The 14,536-nt window shown below is 46.2% G+C and overlaps 1 protein-coding gene across 1 annotated transcript in view; it reads right to left on the minus strand.

The window, feature by feature from the left end:
- The window catches only part of EFR3B (EFR3 homolog B), a 35,231-nt gene extending 23,599 nt beyond the window's left edge, over positions 1-11,632 (minus strand). Inside the window, exons 1-2 of the mRNA XM_080924302.1 lie at positions 11,509-11,632; positions 5,293-5,443 (exon numbers count right to left, since the gene is read on the minus strand). Coding sequence (XP_080780428.1) covers positions 5,293-5,443; positions 11,509-11,615 — 258 coding nt within the window. The 5' untranslated portion in view covers positions 11,616-11,632. The remainder of the gene's footprint in view (positions 1-5,292; positions 5,444-11,508) is intronic.
- Positions 11,633-14,536: the final 2,904 nt, after the last annotated feature.

Raw genomic sequence — 14,536 nt, forward strand, 5'->3', positions numbered from 1 at the left:
ATGCCTCTCTCCCCTCCCTGCTGGACTGTAGACTGGTTTGATCTTGTACAGGTCTTGAGTAGACAACTATACATGCTGGAACTGGAGGAGCCCTTCAGTCCTGTTTTGTTCTGGCTTTCCCTATCTATGTCTCTAACAATCTTTCTGCTCCCTCTTCTGAGATAGTTCCTGAGCCTCAGTGGAAGAGGGGATGATACTGAACCTCTGCTTGTGGTTGGCCACCTACTACTCTCTGCTCTGGCAGAGAATGAGCTGTTTACCACGCCATGCCCACCAGGATGCACAAAACCTCCGAAACCACATGCAAGCAGACCTCCTCCCTTAACTCTTTATGACTGATATTTTGTTACAGTGACACAGAAGTAATTAATGCAAACGATAAATAGGCCATTGTTTTCCGCTGATTTACAGTTGTTCAACACATAAAGTGGGTAAGGAGATCTCTCTTTCCAAGCTAAAGCTAAAACTTAAACATATGTACATGAGTTAGCTTTGTTAGCACTAAGTGAAAATGGCATTACTTGCATTATTGATGTGGTTGTGCAGTGAGGTATGGGACAAATCCATGTCACTGTAAAATAACTGACTCCCCCAAGCTCAGAAGTTCCAAAAGTAATGGTGAAGCAGATTCTTGCTATGTGGCCTTCCTAAGCCCCCAAGGTGTGACCACTGCCTTGGCTGAAGCACAGTTCAGATAAAGTTCTGTTTTTGAGAAGGCTGCAAAGAATGCTTAGGTTCTTAAAGCACCAACAGGATGTTCCCAGGCTAGCTCCTCACAATCCAAGGCCACTGAAACCTCTTCTACCTCTTCTTTGAGACAGGGTCTCACATGTAGTGCTGGCTGGCTTGGAACTCATTATGTAGATCAAGCTGGCCTGCCTCTACCTTCCAACTGCTGGGATTAAGGAGTGTACCTTTTAAAATGCTGGCTTGACCTAGAGTTTAGAAGAGTAGACAGAGTTCTGCCTATTTCATTCTTGTTTTTGTCATGGAGCACAGGAGAAGCTGAGTCTTTACTCTCTTGAGGCAAGCATAAGGAATAGCTTAGCAACCTGGGACTCCCCTTGGCTTGGGCTACACACAGAGTCTCTTTAAAAAAATGTACCTAGCAATAAGGACCTGTTTCTAGCTTTATGTATATGTGCTTTAAACAAAGGAAATAATGATTTCTTTTAGCATCCTCCTGATAATGTCCCGTTTTCATGGAATTAGGGTCCGTGGTTCCTAGATTAGTTTTGGGTAAATGTACAATAAAGCAAAACTGTCCTTAAGTAAACATTTAGGGCAAGACCCCTCTTTACTATTTTAAGACTGTATAATTAAGCATGCATATCATTGAACTCAGATGCATTATGGGAAAGAACATGTATAAGTGAGCAATGGCTTACCCAATCCAAGCCTGTCAATCAAAATAGAGAATACCCATACTCCATTCAAACCACACCAGAACCTCAAAGTCGGTCTTTATTCCTTCTATGCTTTTTATAGTGCTGGGAAACTCTGGTCCTTATGCATACCAACAAGTGCTCTAAGGCTAGCCTACGTGCCTAGCTTTCTGTGGTGTGTGTGTGTGTGTGTGTGTGTGTGTGTGTGTGTGTGTGTGTGTTTGGCTTACAAAACAAAACCCAAAAAACAAAGTCTTGGTTTGCAGCTCAGGATAGCTTGAAATTAATGATTCTCCTTCCTCCAACTTCTGAGTGGTGGGGATAAAAGCATGTACCATTGTTCCTGGTACTACCTGTATCTCTTACATTAGTGTTTTGAGGACTGGTTTGGAGTCCACCTATACATCTGAATCCCAACTCCTCTGATTATCAATAGGATGACTTGGAACAAGTTACTTAAGCTCCCTTGGCCTCAATTGTCCCAACTATAAAATGGGGTTAATAAGTACTTGCCTCGTATGTGTTATGACCACAATGACCAGAGGCCTTGCCTGTCACCTTTTTAAAAAAAGAATTATTTTTATTATGTGTATGCATGTGCCTGAGTGTGGAATATTCCCATGAATGCAGGTGCCCGAAGAGGCCAGGAGAGGGCATCAGACCCCCTGGAGCTGAAGTTATAAGTGGTTGTGGGCATCCTAATGTGGGTTCTGAGGATTGAATCTAGATCTTCTGGAAGGACAACCAGTTCTCCTAACCACTGAGCCATCTCTTCAGCCCCACTCCTGACTTTTTATTCAAATGATTGTTACTTACTATATGAAGTCATGAAAGAAAATAATTTGAAGTTGAAAATTTTTTTTTTCTTTTCCTCTCTCCTCTCCCCTCCCACCCCCAATAAAGCAATGGTGAAGGTTTCTATGACAACAAACTGACAACTCTGAACACAGGACATTTCAAAGGCCAGGAGCTCCGCTAGGGCCATCCTTTCAAGTTCAAAGTTCCAGCTCTTTCTTTGTAACACAGGGCACCAAGCTCACTGGAGCAGATTGCCAGCCTGCACAATGCCTCTCACAGATGTGCAGAAAACCGGGGGTGATTAAGAGCTTGGTAAACAAAGAGGAAACCTACTCCAAACAGTGACTGTACAAACAGCTCCCCCAGGGCCTAACAAAGCCTGGCTGCGCACACTTTGGCACCAACAAAGTGTCTCCAAGCAGAGTCAGCTTTTCCCTCTTCTACAGAGGGCTGTGGCCCTGAGTAACTTTCCATGGTCAAGAACAGGACACGAGAAGGTTTTGGGAGCAGAGGCAGGACCTCATTGCTCTTGAAGCTTTGGGGCTGCAGGTCTTTTCGATGCCTCTACCCCCAGAGGAGAAGTAGGAAGTAACTCTGCTCCTCTAAGACCATCCAAACTACAGGAAGGCTCTCACAGCCATTGCTGTTTTGACTTTTATACTGTCTGTTCCCTTCTCCTTACTTTTTTTTTTGGGGGGGGGGCTGTTGTTCCATTTTGTCTTGGGATAAGGTCTATGTAGCCTAGGCTGGTCTCAACTCAATATCCTCTTCCCATGGCCCCCTGAGTGCTGTGGCTAGAGGTGCACATGGTTCTCTTTCTTCTGGCAGCAAAACCTCATCTAAGCTAAAAGTGATTTGGCACCTGTAACACAGTTAAAAGGAGTTGGAAGCTGGGGAAAAGACCCAGAATCTCTCCTTTCCTTCCTCAGGCTCCTTAGCATCTCCATGAAGACCATGGTGACACTCCTGGGCTAACTAGCCAAAGGCAGAGCAAGGTGAGCACCAGGGTCCCATCCATTCTAGAATGTGCAGCAGGGCTCTTCTGAGGGTCCTGGACTTGGCAGCTGGGCACAGCATCCAGATGAAGGACAGTGCTAGGACAGACAGACTGCCTCCAAGTAGGAATCCCATCCCACTACACTTTGGACTGAACTCACTTAGGGTTGCCAACCCTGCTCATCTTCATGGTCATGGCACAACCACCGTTTCATTCGGCAGAGGTGACGAATCACAGGGGCACGGAATTCGGAGGAATACCTGTCCTAAGCTAGGATTTGCACTGAGAAAAACAAGAGCTGCCAAAACAAGGTGGTGGCCTCCACAGATCCAGGGCGTCTAGTTTATTTTCCATGCAGATGCTCTTTCCCAGACTGTAGATATCTTAAACAAGACAACTAAAGCAGTCTGTGAAGCTGTTGCCGGGGCAACATGACAAAGGGCTTCGCCCTTTGCAGCCGTGTATGTAATTTGTCAAAGGCAGCTGATGCAAAGGGAAAAGGGAAGGGCTGTCACGTCGGGGCCTGTGTCACATCGGGTCCTGCAAAGGACATTTAGAGGACTTTCTTCTGTTAAAGCAACTCTTCTGTAGGACAGGAGAAAAGAAAATTCATGACCTGTGTGATTAAAAATTCAGAACAAGATGGCTCAGTAAGTCCAGGGCTTGCTACCAAACCTGATGACCCAAGTTCAATCCCTGGGACCAACAAGGTGTTAAGAAGAGAACTAATTTTTGTGAGCTGTCCTCTGACTTCCACATGCTCACTTTGGAATGTCTGTGCCCGAACACATACACTTACTAAAGACATAAAATAGTTGCACATAAACTTGAGCTTAAAGTATGACCTAAGGGGGGAACTAAGACAAAGGGCAAGAGATTAAAGAAAGCAGTCGGAGCATTCTAGAATATTTAGTTAAACACATAATAGTGGGACTTCTGGTCAAGCCTACTGTACCTTCTCTCATAAATCGTGACACGTCATGGTCCATTTACTTACACTATAACCAGCAACAGAGCCCAGGACACCATAGGGTCCAAGTTCAACCCACTTGAAAGTTTTGGTAGAAACACCAAAGCTCATGAAAATCAGCCAGCCAGGAAGGGACAGAACTAAACCCACAGCCATTTGATGTTTCCCCACAGTCTTGCCATTTCTCTGTGGCCTTCATCTGTGTGTTTTCTCTGAAGGACGTAACTGAGACCAGCTTTCAAAGGGTGTCCCTTGGAGAGATGAGTCACAAGTGCCCTGGGCACCCCTACTCTCCTCAGAACGACCCAAGTCCAGTTCTGTTTTCTCTTTCTTCAGCACTCACTGAAAATTATTTATGAGGATAATTCATAAGGAAAAAAATTAGAGATCAGTTTAAAGAGCAGAACCTTATTCATTTATTTGTCTATAGAGGTAGGCTTCACTATGTAGCTTGGCTAGCCTTGAACTCACAGAGGTCTGCCTCTGCCTCCCAAGCACTAGGGTCAAAGGTGTGTGCCACCACACCTGGCCCATGAATTTTATTTTAATTTGAAAAGACTTATTATATCATATTTAAGTAAAAGTGCATATGTGTGGTTCTGTGTCTATGAGTGTCTGAGGAATCCAGAGAGGGCTGGATCTCCCGAGAGTAAGAGACGTCTGTGAGCAGCCCAAGACAGACACTGAGAATCAAACCCAGGTCCTCTGTAAGAGCAGTACATGCTCAACGACTGAGCCAGCTCCAGTAAATCTTGTTTTAGGACTTATTTTCTTATATGCTTATATAAATAGTATTTTTTACTGAAATCCAAAACACAAAATGCTTACACAAAGAGACAGTAAGTATATAGATTGGGCAACAGTTCTCAATCTCGACACAGGGGTTGCATGTCAGATAGCCTGCATATCAAATATTTACATCATGATTCATAACAGTAGCAAAACTACAGCTATGAAGTTGCAACAAAATAATTTTATAGTTGGGGGTCACCATGACATGAAGAGTTGTATTAAAAGGTCCCAGTGTTAGGAAGGTTGAGAACCACTGGCTTAGGGTGGTCAGACAGCGAGCAAGGAAGGAACAGCTTGACCCAGAGGCCTTCTAACCCATCCCACTCCACAGCCCCTGGTCTGCCACTTACTGAGTTGGTGCCGAGGATCTGCAGGTTCGGCTTCTCTGACTCCAGCAGCTTGGCCACCATCTTAAGGAAGCTTTCCACAAAGAGGTTGATGCTCTGGCAATGGCAGGCCATGAGCAGCTGGTCCAGGGCCTCCATGGCAATGCACACGTACCTGAGGACAGAGGCATCATGGCTTCATCTGGTCCTGCTCTCTCCTGGTAGCATACATGGCTGGGGCAGAATCTGGGGAAGGAACTACGTCTGTGGGCTGGCGCTGTCTGAGCCGTGTTCCTAACAAGGGTTCCTTCCAGCCCAGAATGAACAATCAGTTTAACATAGAGAGACCTTTTAAGGTCTCCCAGTCAAGTTCATGTGCTTTATACACAACAAAGGATGGGCTCGAAGATCAGTTCTTCCTTATCAATACGGACCAAGTCTACTTTTGAACATAAGACATTTATTTATAAATTCTTGACTTTTGGGGTCAATAAAAAGAATGCCTAGGACAGATTGTCTAGCCCCATACAGGCCCTAACTGTATTTCCTGAGACAGCTGTCCAACTATAGAAACTGTGTAGTCAAACCACTTGAGCTCCAAGCTACCTTTGTACATCCATGCATAAATTAGCAGAATCCATGGTGTCTGGTTTTTGTTTTTTTAAACATTTCTTCCTTCCTTCCTTCCTTCCTTCCTTCCTTCCTTCCTTCCTTCCTTCCTTTATCTATCTATTTGTTTTTGAAGATTTATTTTATATATGAGTGTTTGCTTGCATGCGTGTCTATGCACCATGTGTGTGCCTGGTGCCTTTAAAGGCTAGACAAGGGTATTGTATCCCCATGAAACTGAAATTACAAATGATTGTGAGCATTTCTGTGGGTGATAGAGATCAAGCTGGGGTTCTCTGGAAGAACATCCACTGTTTTCATCTATTAAGCCATTTATCCAGCCCTTAAATCTGTTTTTAAAAACAGACACCAGACACCAGTTCCTCAACACCCTCGTACTAACTTCCGTATAAGATAGTGATTAGAAAGTCTTGGGCTGGAGAGATGGTTCAGAGGTTAAGAGCACTGACTGCTCTTCCAGAGTTCAATTCCCAAAACCCACATGATGGCTCACAACCATCTGTCATGGGATCTGATGCCCTCTTCTGGTATGAAGACAGAACATTCATGTAAAATACATGAATAAATAAATCTTTTAAAAAAACCCTCTATACTTTGGAATCTTTTTTATTTTTATAAAATTGATTTCTTTAATCTCTCTAAGCTGAGCCGTCTACTATTAAAGACCTTGAATTTTACTAAATTTAATTGCTATTAAGGATTATTAAGGAAACAGAGATCTCTGTGTATACTCATCTTTAATATCCCCATTTCTTTTTCTGCAGGGCTAGGGTGGCAGCCAGGGCTTAGCACACACTTGTTGAGCACACCGTCACTAAGCTACAGCCCCAGCTCTCTGTGGCGGCTTTGGAACACAAAGGTAGCACTGGCTCTTAGAATTCAGTTGCTGAGTGGAAGCCCTGGCTTGGCATCCCTCCTACACGGGATGGCCTTGCCTCACCCTCCATAATCTTGTCCCCCACAGCCTGGCACAGGTACAGCAGGGACACCTACAGCCCAGGCAGTCCGCAGAATCCAAGTCGGCCAAGCTGGACCCATGCCAGAGAGGTCAGACAAGAAGGGGACAGGTCTTCCACGTAGGGACACCTGGATACGGTCAAGTCACAAACATGCTAATAAAATAAGGGTAGACAAAGAGAAATTCCCGTTTTTCTATGGGTCAAGCCAACATTTGTCTACTGACATCTTACTTTTAACAGGGTTGAAATGAATAAAGGAGGAGGAGCAGTGGGTGGGGTTAGGCAAGAGGAAAAAGTAGAAGGCCTCCCAAACCCTGGAGCAGAGACTACATACAGCCTTTTCTCTTCCAGTGTCCGGAAGAGAAATCTAGAATTTCCTGATAAGAAACAAACAAACCTCAAATTATTCTTTACTAGAAAAAAAAAAAAAAAAAAAGACTATTGACCAAGACTAGAGATTTTGGTAAAAAGTGAAAATCACAGTAGAGTTGGCATAGAAATGGGAAACATAAAGAAGCTTAGTTTCCTATGCACGTGCCCTTGATGCTCCGCCTCTGATTCCAGTGCCGAGAGTCATGGTTTTAATTATGAACTTGAATTCAGACCCAAGAGAATGAGCTCAGTGCCTGTCCTGCCCATCAGACCTCGCTCTCAGGGCGCCGGATGCTTTGGGGATACTGACCGTCGACAGACTTCCTGTGACACGGTTAAACTGGCCTGCCTGGATACTTGGAGCACAGTGGGTTAGGATGGAGCTGGGCTCTGAGGGTAGTGCAGGCTACTGCAGCAAGCATCAGCTCCAACATTCCACATGAGCTTTTCAAAGGTGAAGGGGACAGAACGCAAGTGAGCTAGAATAGACCAGGGACTGTGGGCAGCAGGGGAGGACACTGAAAGATGACAAATGAGAGAACTCAGGTGCAGGGACCAACACACATAAACAACCACAGAGCAAAAATATCCAGGGTGCCTGGTTCCAAGGAGCCTGGTTAAAAGTCCCTCTGTGGAGCCCCTGGAGGGGCTGGCTCTGCCTGGACACCTCGCTCCAGGTCAGAAGTAGCCAGGGAAACCAGGGACGGCCTGCAGTGCCAGGCGAAGAGTGGGAGGGGTAGCCTGGGAGCCCCACCCAGTTGGAGAGGAAATATAGATCCTGGACTTGGATCATCCTTCAAAGGGCAGCCAGAACCCTGGACAAAGGGCCTCTTATTCTGGGCATTCTGGGTGTATTTGGTCAGCCCATTCCTGAACTGAACTTTCTGAGTTTTTTAGGAGTCCAGGAGCAGGGAACAGCCACAGCTAAGGAAGAGCAGCAGACCCTATGCATCTAGCAGGGGTCTGAGGGGTCAACCTACCCTCCCACCAGCTTCAGGCCCTTCTAGGAAACAATGCTGGATTAGCTTGGGCCAGTCCTCAGATTGGAGCAGCCCACCCTTTGGTCTCTATCCTCACTGCTTATCCCTGGACTGTGGAGAACTCCAAGCACGGGGTGGGGTGCGTGGAGGAAGGGGGGACGCTGGTCCATGCTCAGTGCTCACTGTGGACTGAGGCTTGTCTCGGCACTGCCATTCCCTCCGCTGCAGCCCAGTGTTGGGCTGACCTGGAGGGAAGGAGAGAAGCATAGGAAACGCTGGGCTTCTGCTACTCTGTGCATCACCTCTCACTGTAGTCAATGTCCTGACGTCCTCCACCTCTCCCTGCTCACAGCTGCATCCTTGTGGGGACAGACACCCAGATGGCTGTGGCAAAGTGGCAATACAGGAAGGCAGTGGTCATGAGAGTGTGGCTCTGTCACGGGACCCATATCCATGGTTCACATCGATAGGACCAACCACAGAGACACCGCATCATGCTAAGAAGACACAGCTCCTCTCACTGTGTGATGTGAAAAAGTTGCTCTTCTAAGGCCTCCATCCAGGACAAGGAAGAGGCCAGCCATGTTGGGCAGGGAGACACAGGAGGGCCAGGAGAGAAGATCCTAACAGACGTTTCTCCAAATGTTTATGATCAAAGCCCTCCCTCGGGCTTTAAATACCTAGATGCTGCAAGGGCTATTTTTAACAGGATGATGCCAATTTTGAATTGTCGATCCACAGGCAGAGGAAGGATTCCAGGGACCCTGTTGGCTATGGACATTTTTAATCATAAGAAACATCACTGCAGAGAGCAAGGGCAGACTCGGTATTAAATGTTTAATGCTGGCACATTAGCTTTTGGTTCAGTCAAGGATAAAGCCATTTTTACTTGCCTGAATATGCTTTACAGTACATCAAGGCTCTTTATATAACCACTGCGCACCAGGCATTCACGCTCCTCCTCTTAATGAGTGGCAACCTAATCTTACTGTACGGAGAGCGATCAGTTTGCATTTTGTTTTCATACCAGGGGGTAGCCTGGTCTAAGAGTTGCCAGATCCGGGGTAAAGCACTTCCCTAGTATACACAAAGCCTCGATTTGATCCTAACCCTTCTCCGCCACCCCAACATTCCTGATAGCCCTTGATTTCTCAACCTCAGGACTGTTCAGCCAGTCTGCCTGTATTGGCTAGATAGTAATTGTGGTGGGTGTGGAGAACATGGTTGGGGGCAGAAGACCCCAGAAGTTGAGGAGCCCGGAGGTGACTCTAAAGAAGCATCTAGTCCTTGAATTGAAGAGCATGTGTAATGGCATTAGCCTGGGAGAACCAAACAGAAGACAAACAGTGGGAAGACAAGTTCCTGTTGTCATCTGATCTAACAGATTCAAAGGCTGAACCAAGAGAAAGGCAGGGGGCAGGGCTAGGGATATGGCTCCATTGGCCTAGCTCGTATGAAGTCCTTCCTAGGTTTGGTCTCTAGAGCCACAAAATCCTGGTAGGTGGAGCATCCCTGTAAGCCCAGCCCAGGAGAGGTGAGAGCAGAGGGTTTAGAAGTTCAAACTCATTTGTAGCTGTAGTGAGTTGGAAGCCAGCCTCCGGGAGAATGGAGACTCCAGTAGGATCCACAGGGTTCGGTACGACACTGTCCATCACGTACTCAGCCCTCTGCCCCATTATCACACTACCTGTGCTTCCCAGAGCAGCAAGCTCCATGGTCCACTCTTGCATTGTGAAAGTAACTCATGCTCAACAGTCAGTGTTTAGGAAACAGGGAAAAAACACAATGAAACACACAAGCACACCCCCCACCACTGTGCTGCTCACAGAAAGAATGCTCTGAATGCACTGGCATTTGGACTTATTGTTTGTTTGTTTTACTGAACCTTAAAAACTTCACACGTGGCCATTATAGTCTGTTTTTGTATTTTTAATATCATTAGATAGGGATCCCTATAAACACCATTTCTATTGTGTAATATCGTCTTATCAAATGATACAAACCGTAGCTTACTGGACTTTTGACAGATGCTTAAGCCACGTCTAGTGCTTCATTGTTATAAGAAGCGCTCACCAGGCATTGTGGCCCGCACTTGTGTTCCAGGAGCTGTGAGGTGGAGGCAAGAGGATCAAGAATTTGAGGCCGTCTTCAGCCACATCGCAGGTTTGAAGACAACCTGGGCAACTTGAGACTGTTTCACAAAAGCAAAGTCAACCCAACAAACAGAAAACACTGTGAAAACCATGTCTGTAGACAAGGGTAGAGCACTAAGGGGTTCCTTGAGAAGCAATGAACAGAAGGGACAAAGAGCAGATGTGGTTTTGAAGATCTAGACACATATTTCATTTTGAAATTGGAAAATTTCAACCAATTTGTTCTTTTTTTTTTCCCAAGAAAAAAGTACGAAAATGCCTCCTTTTTTGCTGCCATTTCCTGGTTAATGCTTGAATATTTACTTTTAGGGAAAAGTCAATGTGATAGGGTGGTCCAGTGGTTTGGGCGTGGACCATCTGGTGAACGCCAATGGACCCTTTGTAATCTTTTCCCCAGCTGCCCGTCTCCTGACTTCCCCAGACCACTTATTCGATATTACTAGTGTGTGACCTTGAATCCTTTGCCTTATCTGTTGATGATATTTATCTTTGATGTTTAGTTTTAAAATTTTGATGGTTTCTCTTTCGACAGCACGATATTTAAAATTTTAAAGTGAACGTTTGTTTCGTTTTGAGATGGAACCTCACCTTTCTGAGCCCAGCCTCGCTACAATGCTGAGGATGACCTCAAACTTTTGATCTTCCGGCCTCTACCTCCTGGTGCTAGGACAGGTGTGCTCCATTGCGGTGGTTTCGGGGTGTTAGAGATCCAACCCAAGGGTTCTAGCATGCTGGACCTTTAATTCCCAGCCTCTCTGAAGTGTTTTTAGTGGACTGACTACTCCAACCTTCTCAGAACACAGATTGCTCCATCTCACTTTTCAGCCAGTAAAGGGAGAGAATAACTCCACATTCTCAGTCGGACTGGCTGTATACGTTCCTCTATGTGGACAGGCAGCAACTCAATGGATGCCAAACAGCTACTACTTTGGGACCAGCATGCCCTCTTCCCAAATCTCCACAGAACAATTCAAGTTTACCTGCCTCAGGAGGACCATGTGACCCCTGTTCTGTTTGGTCCCAATCTCGTTTTTCTCAGTCTATTGAACAACATACCTTTTTCTTGAAATGTTATTTACACCGTCTTACCCTAAAAATAGAAGGCAATTTCTGAGAAGCCATCTTGTCCTTTCCTATGTGACTTACCCATATCGATGGCGACCTACGTCTCGGATGAGCCTCTCTGAGAGGTAGGCACCAATTCGATCCAGTTTTTCTGGAGCCGAGAGGGCATAGAAGGTCAGTTTCTCCATGTTGGTCTTCACCAGACCATCCTGTAGAAGACAGACAGCTCAAAATCACCATGGCTCTGCTCCAATCACTAATGGGATGGTTGAGGTCTGGAACAAACACCGATTCAACTGGTCTTTCAATGTAGCTTTAGAGACCATGGTTTAACACACTGTACCAGAGCTGGGTGGGTTACATAGTTACCAAGCTAAGAAAGCTCAAACACACATGGCGTTCACTGTCCCTAGTTTAACCACAACAGCAAGCTCTAGGTTCCTTGAGAGACTTGTCTCAAAAGCTACAGTGGAGTGTGATAGAGAAAGGGTCCAAAAGTAGTCATCTTCCGGCCTCCCATGCATGCACTCACATACACCACATGCAGATAAATATAGAGATAGGTTTTTATGCATGTGTGTATAACTGTATATACGTGTACATGCATTCATGCATACACATGTGTGGGTGTAGACATACGTGGGTGTATGGATGAAGGATAAGGCATCATTAAATGTAATTCAGAAGGGCCTGGAGAGATGGCTCAGTGGTTAAGAGCACTGACTGCTCTTCCAGAGGTCCTGAGTTCAATTCCCAGCAACCACATGGTGGCTCACAACCATCTGTAGTGAGATCGAATGTCCTCTTCTGGTGTGTCTGAAGACAGCAACAGTGTATTCATGTACATAAAATAAATAAATAAATCCTTAAATCAATTCTGACATTGCCCAGCCTCCTGTGCAATGCACAGCCAGATGCCAGGGAGCCAGGGCATGTTTTCACTGAATGGCAGGCAAACATTTCCGTCAGGAGGAGCGACTGAGACAGGAGTGGGGAAGATGTGTTGACGGCATAGCAGCAGCCCAGCACATTCCCAAAAGCCTCCTGCACATCCAGCCTTCAGAGGGGTCAAAAGTCAGAAGGGCCAAATGACGGAGCCTCTCACCATTCCCAGGGGCAGGAAGAGTCAGTACCCAAACATTCCCCAGTCAGCAGCCCACATAACACTCAATGTGACCCACCTCGGGATCTTCAGGGAAGATATTGTCCACCAGCCTCTTGTACCTGGGACGAAGAGCGCCGCAGCAGCCACACACACCTAGAATGGGGAAAGAAAAACCTAAGTGCAAGGCCTTGTCATGAGGCTGCAAAGACCAGGGATCCAGGGCCTATGAGGAAAGAAATCAGTGGAAGGACCAGGGTTTTGTCCTGGCTAGAGGTCTCCTGATGATCCCCACGTGCCAAGACATTGGCCTAGTTTAGGGAATGGGCAGAGTGAGACATTCAGGGGAAGATGCCAGGCCTCAGAAGAACACTTGGAGGATAAGACCTCACGGGTGGGGAACTCATGTAGAGCCCATTTATACCCCCACCCACCCCATGATTTTCTGAGGTTAGACTATAAAACCTCCTCTTGCGGCCCATGAGTGGTCTCAACCTTCCTAACATGGTGACCCATTAATACAGTTTCTCGTGTTGTGGTGACCCCCCAACCATAAAATTATTTTTGTTGCTACTTCATAAACTATTATTTTGCTACTGTCATGAATTATAATGCAAATTTCTGGTATGTCAGATATCTGATATGTGACCCTAATGAGAGAGTCATTTGACTCCTAAAGGGGTCATGACCAACAGGGTAAGAACCACTGGTCTAGAATGTCCTGGGAAGATGAAGGCCACTTTCATTCAGGGTAACTGCTCTGCCCCCGCCCACACTGGCTCCCAAATCCCCATTTCCTGAGCCCGGGTTTTCTTTCCTGTGCCACTCCCATTTCAGAATGGTCCCTTGCTATGACACATGAACAGGATCATTAACTAGGAACAGGAAATGCCTCTTTAAGGTCTTTGTCTATGGTATTGGAAACTGCATTGGAGAGCTGGGCTAGTTCTGTGTCCCAGCCTTTTCCTGGTCCAAGTCAGTGGAGGAAATGGAAAAACTAAGAACAATGTAGCAGGGTTTTACAAAGCTACAGTTAGTTACTTCATCAAGAAGCCCCAAGTGACTCTGTTCAGGATCTCTGAGGCTGGGAAGTCATGGTGTTTGAAAGGCAACAATAAAACTGGTTAAAACAACAACAAAAACCTCCAGGTCTAGCATTAGAAACTTAATGGATCAAGGAAAAAGAAACTTCTGGAAACTGTCCTCTTTAGCCTTCTCCCCAGGCAGGACCTTCCTCTGCGGAAGTCCCAGCTCCTTTGTGCTGAGAGAGTGGGCGGTGGGTAGAAAGTGGACCAGAGCTTACACAGAGGAGCCTGTCAGAGCCTGGGAAAGTCCATCGAGAAAAGAAAGTGCCCCCTCCATCCACCAATTATAGATGAATTCTGTCTGTTTACACCCTCTTCTTGAAATGCAAATGTTCTCTGGGAAGATTAGGGGTCACGGAGAAAAGAATGAATTGCTTTAGTGGGAATTCCATCACCAACAAAGAACTCTAAATGGGGCCAGTGGAGAAGCGAGAGGGAGCTTGGGCTGGGATTTGGGTGGCACCCAGCCAAGAGGAGGAGACAGCCACGGGTTTAGCTCCACAGCTGATTTGGATATGTGGGAATAGATGTGGACCTGAATTAGTGCAGGGCAGCCAGGAGCAGGGTACCAGGGTTTGCGAGTCCCACTGCCTTACAAGAAAGCCTAACGGCCCTCAGCCCATACCACCTCAGGCTCTCCTGGCCACTAGACATTTCCTGGATTTGTACTGGCTTTCCCTGGCTCCTCTGAGCTTCTTTCTGTGAGAAAGCATTTAGGACATCTTATTGGCACCCAGGATTATTTATGATTGATTATCTCCCAACAAGACAGATTTCCTCTCTTGGCCCTCAAAGTCCAGAGTTTAAGGCTATAGGCTACACTGTCATCTGTCTGGCCCAGCCTTTTGGATACTTTCTCCGGGTCCCCAGGTAGGATGTATACAACTCGTCAAATCCCTGGAACTAACTCCATGGGGTAAGT

The sequence above is a fragment of the Micromys minutus genome, assembly GCF_963924665.1.
Source record: "Micromys minutus genome assembly, chromosome: 1".
NCBI classification, from domain to species: domain Eukaryota; kingdom Metazoa; phylum Chordata; class Mammalia; order Rodentia; family Muridae; genus Micromys; species Micromys minutus.